The sequence below is a fragment of the Microtus ochrogaster genome, unplaced genomic scaffold (genome assembly GCF_000317375.1).
Source record: "Microtus ochrogaster isolate Prairie Vole_2 unplaced genomic scaffold, MicOch1.0 UNK21, whole genome shotgun sequence".
Taxonomy (NCBI): domain Eukaryota; kingdom Metazoa; phylum Chordata; class Mammalia; order Rodentia; family Cricetidae; genus Microtus; species Microtus ochrogaster.
Window position 1 is genome coordinate 1468631 of NW_004949119.1, and position 11566 is coordinate 1480196.

Below are 11566 nucleotides of genomic sequence, written 5' to 3' on the forward strand. Positions count from 1 at the left end.
AGAGGACTTTTTTTTGGATTCAGTCTATTTGGTGTTCTGTAAGCTTCTTGTATCTTCATAGGCATATCTTTCCTTAGGTAGGGAAAGTTTTCTTCTATGATTTTGTTAAATAAAGTTTCTGTGTCTTTGAGTTGAACTTCTACTTCTTCTATACCTTTTATTCTAAGATTTGACCTTTTTTTTTAAGATTTGACCTTTTTATGTTGTCCCATATTTCATGGATATTTGGGTTAAGCTTTTGTTAGATTTAATGTTTTCTTTAACTGATGAGTTTATTTCCTCTATTGTATCTTCAGTGCTTGAGATTCTCTCTTCCATTTCTTCTGTTGTTCATGCTTGCATTTGTGGTTCCTCATCTTTTCTCATGATTTCTATTTCTATAATTCCTTCGGCTTGTGTTTTCTTCATTTTTTTCTATCTCAGTTTTCAAGTCCTGAATAGTTTCTTTTATATGTTTGAGTTCTTTTTCTTGGTTTTCTTTAAGTGATTTGCTGATATCTTCTAATTTTTTGTTTTTTCCTCCATTTCTTTAAGGTAATTTCTCATTTCATCTTTAAGTATTTTAAACATTGTCTTGAGTTTATTTTTTAGATCATTTTCTTCTGGTTCATCCATATTTGGTTGTTCAGGCCTTGCTTTTGTAGAGTCTTTAGGTTTTACTGGTGTTGTGTTGCTCTTTGGTGTAGCGTGTGATCTTACCTTTTCTACCCATCTTTTCCTCTAATAGGTGTGTTTGGGGCTGTCTGAGATTCTGTTGAATAATCTTCTAGGTGCCAGTGAATCCAAAGCTTAGATGGTTGTTCCTCATGGTACAGTCAATGTCACAGTTCTAGTTACCCTGTTGGTTATTCCTGTTCCTGGAGGTAGCTCAGTGCCCTGTGCTTTGGTCTGCTCCTTGGAGTTTGCGGTCTCAGGCCTACTTTGCCTAGACTGTTGGCTTTGATCTGTTTCTGTAAATCCTGGTCTGGATCTCCGCCTGCAGAAGTCCCTGGCTTGGAGTTGGACCTGTTCTGGTGGAGTTCACTGACTCTGGATCTGGTCGCTGGTTCAATTGTGAACTACCTGTGTCCCGGGACTGGGTTTGCTTCTGGCTTCTGCTCCTGGTGGGGCTTGTTCTGTCTGTGTCTTAAGTAACTGGTTCAGTCCCACTCTGGTTCTGGTGGAGGTTGCAGACTCTGAGTCAGGTCGTTGGCTCACTCCTGGTCTGCCAGTGTCCCAGGACTGAATTTACTCCTGGCTTCTGCTCCCGGTGGAGCTTGTTTCCTCCGGCTCTCTCTGGCTTTTGATTTTTTTAGAGACCCCTCTTCCCCTAGCCTTTGTCATCTACTTCTTCTGTCTTTTGTTTTTTCTCAAATCAGAAGCTCTCCCCTTTGGTCCTTCTTCTTAAGTTATGAAGAATGAAGTTGACTGAAATAACATAAAATGTGGTACAAATGGCTGACGTGTGCTCCCAGGGCACCTTTCCCTTTTTCCGATGAGAGGAAACACAGTGAATTTTCAGGCAATATTGGCAAGATTTCAAAAGGCATCCATATTACAGATACTACCAAAATATCTTCTTGTAAAGTAAATCAGTAGTTGGGCCTTTAGGATGTTCCTAACTAAAGCTGGACCTACTGGACAGGCCTATAATCACAGTTATTTGGGAGGCTGAGGCAAGGAGAATCACAAGTTGAAAGCCAGCCTTGGCTACAAAGTGAGATCAGGATAGCCTATACAACCTGGTGGAACACTGCTTCAGAATCAAAGGTTAAAAGCTGTGTTGTAGCTCAGTTGTAGAGCACTTGATCCTGCATGACTGGAAACTCCAGTTAAACTGAAAATATCAAAGGTCACAAAATAAGTGAAAATGCCCGCAGGAAATGAGTATATATGATAACTTAAGCAAATGACTTTGTAAAAGTAGAAAAACCAGGAAAAAGTAACATTCCTAACTTATTCTTTCTATAAAAAGTAAACTGAAATTTCACACATAAAAATTTGCACATGACAGATCATATCATGTAGGTTTAGAAAGCAGATATGAAAGGTTTTTTTTCTTATTTTTTTAAGTGCTGGAATTAAAAGCGTGTCACCACGTTACATCTCAAAAGCATTTTAAACCCTAATACAGAATCTACAAGTCATATAAGAAGTTCTTAAGTTATGATGTTAGATGGCATTTCTGCATAGGAAAAAGAAACACAAAGTCAATAAAACTAGGCAAAAATATCTGTACCATATTTATAGAATTAATTTTTAATGTATATATCAATGAGGAAAAGACTAAGGATTAAACAGGAGAAGAACATGAAAAGCAAGTTCTTATGAGCAGAACAAACATTTTATTTTTTTAATTAATAAATTTATTTATTATGTATACAATGTTCTGTCTGCATTATGCCTGCCCACCAGAAGAGGGCACCAGATCTCATAGATGGTTGTGAGCCACCATGTGGTTGCTGGGAATTGAACTCAGGACCTCTGAAAGAGCAGCCAGTGTTCTTAACCTCTGAGCCATCTCTCCAGGCCCAGAACAAACATTTTAAATATTTGAATTCAACCTTGTGGGTTTCTTTTTCACTGTTGGACTGTAGAACCTCTTGAGAGGGTGGTAGACCTTATCTTTCCCTCACTAATTGTATTCCCAGGAATCTATTCTCCAGATGTAATCACCCATGAAATGAAATAACAATTACAGTACCTACCATAGTCAGAAGCCTGGCTAGTTGGATACATGTGGTGCAGCTGCAGGAATCCTCCAGCTGTTCTCTAAGAGACAGGCTGATATGTGCTGATAGGACAGTTGCAGACGCACTGGTAATAAAACATGGGGTACAGTGTAACACGCAATGTAATTATTTCTCTGGAACAGTATAGACTATTTGTTTTTGGTGATGGGGACCAGGAATCAAGAGATATAGGAGACATCCTTTTCATTATGAGTCCTATACATTTTAATTTTTCACCAAATAATGGTACATGCCTATAGTTGCAGCATTTGGGGGGTGGGGGCAAGTGTGATCACCCCTGGTCTACATAGTGAGTTCTACCCAGTCAGGGCTACATAGCAAAATCCTACCCCAAAAATAACATTTAAAAATGAAAGAAAGTAAATACAGTTCAGCAAATCATCTGATCCTCTTAGTTCCTACTACTGCCAAGCTCGTTCTTCCTCCGGTAGCTGCCCTACATGACCTCTTTCCTGCCTGTTTTGTTTGGTTTGGGGCCCTCTGCCTGAAGGCAATCTCCTGTAGAAGCCTAGACTATTTCTTCCGTTCCTCAGTCACTTCCTGAATTTGCTCTGTTCTATTCTGTGGCAGCAGTTCTCAAACCTTCTCAATGCTGTGACCCTGTAATACAGTTTCTCATGTTGTGGTGACCCCCAACAGTAAAATTATTTTGTTGCATCAGGCGGTGGTGGCACACACCTTTAATCCCAACACTCAGGAAGCAGAGGCAGGAGGATCTCTGTGAGCTCCAAGCCAACCTGGTCTACAGAGTGAGTTCCAGGACAGCCAGAATTCCACAGAGAAACCCTGTCTTGAAAAAACAAAACAAAACAAAATTATCTTGTTGCTACTTCATAAGTGATTTTGCTACTGTTCTGAATTGTAATGTAATGTCTGACATGCAGCTGGAGCCACAGGCTGAGAACCACTGGTCTGTGGTAAATGAGTACACCGTCAGCTCACCCCCCACAGCCCCAGACTATTGCTGTTCCCCTTAGAGAAGCAGAAGAACCCAGACGACTTCTGTCCATTTCAGTCCCGCCTTCCCTTTGTGGGGCACTAGGACAGGGTGCTGGTAAAAAGACGGAACTAGTCTCTCCTACCGAGAACTGGCAGCTGCAGGTACTGGGTGAAGAGGAGGGTGGAGCGGGTCACCATGCACATTTCTGAGTATAAAGGACAATGGTGGGGCTCAGGGAAGAATAATCATGAAATCTTTGCCTCTTGCTTCTATTCCAGGGAAGAGGAATTTCATGGAAACAAATCAGAAGCAGCTACAGAGAAACAGAAATTAGGGTACCCTCCCATTGCTCCATTTTACTGCATGAAAGAGGATGTCCTTGCTTATGTTTTTGACAGCGTGTGGAGCAAGGTTGTGGGCTGTATGGAGCAGTTGACACGTAGTCACTGGGAGGGATTTGCTTCTGGTAAGGATCCTAATGAAACCAATGTGAAAAATAATTATTTATGATTTACAAATCCCAGTTGGTCTCTGTGTGTGTGTCTTTGGTGCTGGCTAAACCTAGGACCCCTGAGTGTGCTGGGCAAACGTTACCACCAAGTTACAAGACAGACAGGCCTTGGACTTGTGATCCTCTTGCTTCAACCTCTCAACTGATATTCTGGGGCTTTGCTACCAGGTCTGGCTCTAAAAAAATCTAGGCTATATGCTTTATTAGTACAGTACCTGGGTAAGAGAGATAGCTGAAACCAGTATTTTCCTATCTTCACACACACACACACACACACACACACACACACACACCACAACACTTCTGAAACCAAGTTTGTAGGAGTAATCCACACATACTTAATAGATTCTCACACACCATGTGAGTGTGCTATGGTTGAATCTCACACTACCTAGAAGATGGCTTTAGATCCCACAAGGGTTCAGTTCCACAGCCTCTCCCACTCTATACCTGACACCACACGTGGAAGCCTCATGTTGAGACCTGCACTTCTTCTACTCATGCGTCTCCTTCCTTAGGCTTGATTAATCTGCTAGAATGGTGCGCAGGACTCAGGGAGAAACTCAGGCTTGCTGGCCTAGAAAGAACACTAGAAAGGATGTAGATGAATAGCCGAATAAAAGATGCACAAGAAATGTTGGAGGAGGGAAGGGGTATCCCGCCACCCTCTGAACACCCTCACGTGAGTAGTCAGGAAGCTCTTCTGAAGACGTTTGTTCGGATTCTTATAAAGTCCTCATTGTGTAAGCTTATTAAATAATCAGCTCTACCTCCAGCCCCTCTCTTCACAAAAGTCAGGGGAGCATGGCTAGAAGTTCCAAACCTAATCACACGTCGTTCCCCTGGCAGTTAGCTCTCCTGCTGGCTCCCATCCTGAAATTATTCAGATTCTCCCAACCACCAGCCCTCTTCTCAGAATGCAGAAAGGCACTGTGGCTTTGAAGGTTCCAAGGGTTTTAGGAGCTCTGTACCAGATACTAGGTAGAGACCAAATATGTTCTTTATATTATATCAGAGTGAGTCTGATTAATGTTGGTGTGGACGGAAACCAGCAGAGAACTTAGTAAATATCTGAGGATGGGTGGAGCAGGAATGAGGCCTCATCTGTGGTCTTCAGACAAGTACAGAGCTTGTACTTTCTCCTCCAGCTGTGAGAAAAACCATGTGCGTGGCATGTGCTGCTTAGTCTCAGTGAAGAATAGTTAACAAACAGATACTTCACATTAGGTGTACAATCGTTCTGTGTATATGGTCAGCACAGTGAACACTCCCACTCCCACAAGTTCATGCCCTTTATAAGCCCTCCTGCTGTCGTTATATGTTACATCCATTGCCAAAAATGCTTCTGCTGAGAGAAGCCAGATGGAGTATGTGGTGGCCCCCAGAGGCTCATAGGGAGTGGTACTATTGGAAAGGATTGAAAGGATTAGGACATGTGACCTTGTTAAAGTAGGTATGGCCTTGTTAGAGGAAATGTATTTCTGGGGGTGGACTTTGAGTTTTCAAATGCTCAAGCCAGGCCCAGTGTCACACTTTCTTCCTGTTGCCTACTGATCCAGATGTGAAGTCTCAGCTGCCTCTCCAGCACCATGCCTGCCCACATACTGCCTTGTTTCCTGCCTTGACAGTAATGGACTAAACCTCTAAGCCTGTATGTCAGCCCCAGTTAAATGATTTTCTTTATAGCAGTTGCTGTGGGCCAGGCAGTGCTGGCACACGCCTTTAATCCCAGCACTTGGGAGGCAGAGGGAGACAGGTTTCTGTGAGTTCAGCATCAAGCTGCTCTACAAAAATGAGTTTCAGCCAGGACTGTTACACAAACAAACCGTTGTCTCAAGAAACCAAAAAAAAAAAAGAGTTGCTGTGGTCATGGTGTCTCTGCGCAGCAATAGAACCGAGGACAGAGACTGGTGCCAGGCTGGGGTATTGTTGTGAAAGGTGTGACCATGCCTTGTTTAGAAGAACGTGGACTTTGGGACTTCAGTTGAGTGCTCGCAGCGGGACTGATTGGGCCATACTAGTAGGAACGTGGAAGATAGTGGAGCTGAGGGTGGTTTGAATTGTGGGGGCCTGGCTCAAGAGGTTTCAGAGAAGAAATTTTGGTAAAGAATGTATTTGGCTGCTTACTGTGCTTGTCTCCCCCCAAAAAATCTGCTTGAGGCTAAATTGAAAAGTTTAATGGATTAACAGCTTTGGTAGAGATTTCCAGACTGCCTAGTATTGACTGTGTTGCTTGGTTATTATTGGCCACACTTACACAGATCTATAATGAAAAGGAGCAAGCTGAGCAAGGAAAAATACAAAATGTAGAGTTTGAGAAGAAAAGGAGCTCCAGGAAGTGTAAAAGGATTAAAGAAAAGCCTGCTGCTAAGTGGAATAAAGAGAGTGGTGGCCTCTGGACAAGACCCTAGCTAGCTAAGCTTTCAATTTGTGAAAAGGAATGAAAGAAAAGCTTAGAGCCACCCTAGCACTTTGGAGGCAGACGCAGATAGATCTCTAGTTCAGGCCTGGTCTACAGAGTGAGTTCTAGGACGGCCCGCAGTGAAGGAAACCCTCAGTAATAGAAAGCTGGTGAAAATGAATTTGAATGAGGGGGCCATGTTCCAGTTCCAACAAGCAACAGAATTTAGCAGCTTAGGCCAAATGGTTCTGGCCTTAGAGTCAAGGAATAACTAAGAAAAGCTGCTGAGGCTGGGCATGTGCCAGGGGTGTCCCTGAATGGAGGCCTGGAGAAGCCATTGCATGAGGCTGTGAAGGAGAAGCCTGGATTGCCTTGGAGATTCCAAGATGTTGGAAATGCCAAAGCCATAGGATACCTGCTGAGGAGAGCTGCTAACAGGGTGTGGAACCAGCACAAGAGACAGAAGTGTGCTGCAGTCAACAAAGCTGAAAGGCATTGGAGATCTGAAGAGCGCTTTGACATCAGACACAGAGATGCAGAGTTTGGAGTTTGCCTAGCTGGTTTTAGTCTTGCTTTGGTCCAGTATTTCCTCGCTATGCTCCCTTCCTCCCTTTTGGAATGGTAATGTATATTATGTGCCATTATATGCTGGAATTATGTGATCTGCTTTTTCATTTTGACTTTACAGGGTGTAATAGCTAAGAGATTGCCATGAGTATCAGAGACTTTGACCTATGAATAACATGGAGAGAATAGGGACTTCGGAAGTGGAACTGAATGTAGTTTTGTATTATGAATATGGCTGCAAACCTAAGAGGGCCAGGGAGTAGATTGTGGTGATTTGAATGAAAATGAACTCTATAGGCTCATAGGAGGTGACATTATTTGAAAGGATTAGGATATGTGGTCTTGTTGAAGTACATGTGGCCATGTTAGAGGAAGTGTGGCACTGGGCATGGGATTTGAGATTTCAAAAGCTCAAGCCAGGCTCAGTGTCACCCTTTCCTCCTGATGCCTCCTCTCCAGCACTGTGTCTGCCTACACACTTCCATGTTTCCCACTATGACGATAACGGACTAAACCTCTGTACCTGTAGGCCAGCCCCAATTAGATGTTTTCCATTGTAAGAGTTGCTGTGGTCATGGTGTCTCTTCACAGCAATGGGACACTAAGACAGAGTCCATGCAGTCCAACTCCGTTTCCACCAACATCCACTAATGTTAACCATCTGTCAGATTCTTCCACATGAGCATAATGAGTTTAGATTTATCCATTTCACTTTTTATATCTGTAATTCCTTTTATTTCTGGATATTATTTTATGAAACCACATTTTATCAATTCATGTATTGATGGACATTTCAAATGCTTTCCACTATTGCTCTTACAAACACTAATGTACAAGAATTTAGAGGTAAATATTTTTATTTCTCTAGGCAAATCCCCAATACTAGAATGACTGATATATAAGTATTTTGTTACAAATTATATGTTTTTCTTTAGCACTCAAATTATTCTAGACCTCGCAGCTTAAAATAATACTGTTGTCTCACACATTTGTGAGTCAGAAGGCCTAGAATAACTTAGCAAGTCTTTTGTTTAGGTTCTCACTAGATTGAGGTCAACATATTGGCCAGTGCTGATTTTTCATATGGAGGCTAAGCTAGGAAAGGGTCCAGTTATCCTTTTGTGTGTGCTCAGAAGTATCTGTTCCTTGTGGCTGTGATTTTCGTGGCAGCTTTATTTTTCAAAGTCAGCCAGTCAAAAACAATTAAGGAATAGTTCATTTATAATAACATCAAATGACTGAAAGGACTGAAATGGCCTGGAAAGATGGCTCAGTGGTTACCACCAGTGGCTGTTCTTCCAGTGAGGACCTGGGTTTGATTTCCAGCACCCACGTGGCAGCTAACAACCTCTGCAACTCCAGTTCAGGGAATCTGACACCCGCTTCTAGACCCCACGACACTACATGCACTTTATACATGGAGACATAAAGATAAATATCTTCATGTCTTTAATTACCTTCCTCTTCCTTTTATACTGCCAGCTTCCTGTTCTATTAAAAATGTTTAGGAATAAAATTAACTCTAGAAATGAGAGATGTGTGCTGGAAACTACAAAGACCGTATGAGCTTACAGAAGACCACAACCTAAATGAAGAGACCCAGGAAAGACAGCCTGCATTTCATGGACTAGAAGACATGCTGCTGAGGTGACAGTACTTCCAAGTAGATCCGGATGATCAGTACAGCCCCTACCAAAATTTCACCTGCCTGCGCTGGGGATATGGTCATAGAGAACATAGTACAGGGCAAAGTCTACAAAAGAAAAAAAAAGACAAAATGGGAATTCAGCTGCATATTTCGTAGAGATGGGCAAGCGGATCCTAAAAACCGGAACTGCAACTGTTGAGGGACAGTTAAAATAGTACTGAAAAGAACAAAACTAGAGAACTAACTTCCTGATTTGAAAACTCTTAAAAATGCTGCTTTGATTAAGACTAGCAAAGGACAGATACATCAGTGTAGGACAGTTCCAGCAGGGCAGCCAAGATTAGTCAGTCAGGTGACATCTTGCCAACAAATGTGGCTAGCAAATGGATTTCCACACAGACAAAAGTGAAGTTGGACCCTGACATCTCACCTACAAGAGTCAACTCAAAAGTGGATGAAACAGGCCAGCGAGATAGCTCAGTGGCTATGGGCGCTTGCCCATCAGACCCAACAACCCGAGTTTGGTACTCAGACCCTATAGAGAGAGGAAAGAACCAAATCTAACAAGTTGTCCTCTGAGTTCCACATGCATACGATGGCACATGTACATCTGCACACATACCAATAAATGATAAATGTAAACATTTTAAATAAAATGTTTTCTCTTAAAAATGAAACACTAAATTTGAGTGAAAATGATGAAATCTCAAAAGAAAGCATATAATAGATTTTATGACTTTGGATTTGACTGAATTCTTAGGACATCAAAAGCATGCATAACAAAAAAACTAAGTTGGGTTTCATCAAAATTTATAAGTTTGTGCATCAAGAGACATCCTCTAGATTGTGAAAGACCACACACAGGTCAAAATAATTATAATCACCTTTCCAGACTGGGCTCGGTAGAATGGCTCCCGCATAAAAAGGGTGGCGGGAAGAAGGGCCGTTCTGCTATCAACGAGGTGGTGACCCGAGAGAACACCATCAACATTCACAAGCGCATCCACGCGTGGGCTTTTAGAACCATGCCCCTAGGGCACTCAAAGAAATCTGGAAATTTGCCATGAAGGAGATGGGGACTCCAGATGATACCAAGCTCAAAAGCTGTCTGGGCCAAAGGAATAAGGAATGTTCCATACCGTATCCGGGTACGTTTGTCCAGAAAATGTCATGAGGATGAGGACTCACCAAACAAGCTCTACACATTGGTAACTTACGTGTCTGTTACCACATTCAAAAATCTACACACAGTCAATGTGGATGAGAACTAACCTACTGAATCTCAAAGTTGGAGAACTGCCTTCAAAAAAATAATTATAATCATATACCAGAGGAGATAAAGAACTACAACTTAATAAAGAAAGAACACAACCAAATTTTTAAAACTGAGCAAATGCCTTCAACAGATATTTTTCCAAAGAAGATCTATAAATGGTTAAAAGTCACATGAAAAGATGGTGTGCAGCAATTAATCATTAGAGGAATTCAGATTAAAAAGAGAGAGAGATGCTGTTTCATGCCCACTAAGGTGTGTGTGTGTGAGAGAGAGTGTGAAGGGGGTTACTAAGATGTAGTGAATCCTATTTTTGAGAGAAACTGGAACCCTCATGAATTACTGGTGCAAATGTAAGATAGACAACCATTGTGGAAAGTTCCTAAAATGTTAAACAAAATTACCATATACCACAGAAACTCCTCTATAAAGTATATACATAACCAAGAGAACAGAAAAGAGTTTACACAAAACTGCATGTGTGGTTATAGTAGTAGTATCAGAAATAGACCCAAAGTAGAAACTCAGGTGTCCATGGGGTAATGAATAAACACAAATTTGGGGTGTGTGTGTGATGTACAAAATAAATTGTGTGTACTCTAAAACTCCTGTGTTGAAACTATAATCCTTGTTGTGTTTTGGGAGCGTTTAGGGAAGTACCAGCCCCCTGAACCAGTAGATTTCTTCTAAGAAGGTGAAGAAACACCAGAGAGCTTTCCCTTTCTACGCATATACAGAGAAGAGGCTGAATGAGAACACAGTAAAGTAGGTGGCCATCCATAAGCCAGAAAGAGAAATCTGAGAGGTCAGCCCTGGTGGCATCTAGAACTGTGAGAAAATAAGTGTTGTGTACGCCACCCACCTCTTATTTTGTTAAAGCAGCCCTGACAGACTAATACACCACACAGTAGAATACTGTTTATCCATAAAAAAGAATTAATTACTGAACCATTATTACAACATGGACGAACCTTGAAAATATACTAAATGGAGACAGACAAGGAGGCCACTTAAAGAATTATGTATTATTTAGTTTATATAAAATATCCCAAGTAAACAAAACCAAAAACAGACACAAAGTAATAGTTGCCAGGGGATGGAAGAAGGGACTTGGAGTGGTGGGAATTTTCTGGAATGACACTGTGGTGATGGTTGCACAGCATTGAGTGCAGTGAGAACTGGCATACACTTTAAAGTGCTTTATGAGTTTTACCTCATTACCAAAAAACTTATAGCCTGGGGCTGGGAAGGTTAAGTTAAGTGGCTAAGAACCTTTGCTGCTGTTGCAAAGAATTCAGGTCCCAGTAGCGACAAGGTGGGTGGTTGAAAATCATCTGTAACTCTAGTTCCAGAAGATATGATGCCATCTTCTGGCCTCCATGAGTACTGCATGCATGTGGTGCACACACAGAAATGTAGGCAAACACTTAATAAACACATAAAATAAAAAATTAATAAAATCTTTAAAAGTCTAGCCTAAAGAGTATGTGGGGG

General features: G+C 41.7%; 1 protein-coding gene and 1 pseudogene across 6 annotated transcripts in view; both read left to right on the forward strand.

Moving 5' to 3' along the window:
• The window catches only part of Fam149b1 (family with sequence similarity 149 member B1), a 47372-nt gene that overhangs the window by 16821 nt on the left and 18985 nt on the right, over nucleotides 1–11566 (forward strand). For all 6 annotated transcript variants that reach the window (XM_026789539.1, XM_026789537.1, XM_013353987.2 and 3 more), the window contains one exon: nucleotides 3951–4138. In XM_026789539.1, coding sequence (XP_026645340.1) covers nucleotides 3951–4138 — 188 coding nt within the window. The remainder of the gene's footprint in view (nucleotides 1–3950; nucleotides 4139–11566) is intronic.
• On the forward strand, nucleotides 8958–10878 carry LOC101985004 (annotated as a pseudogene).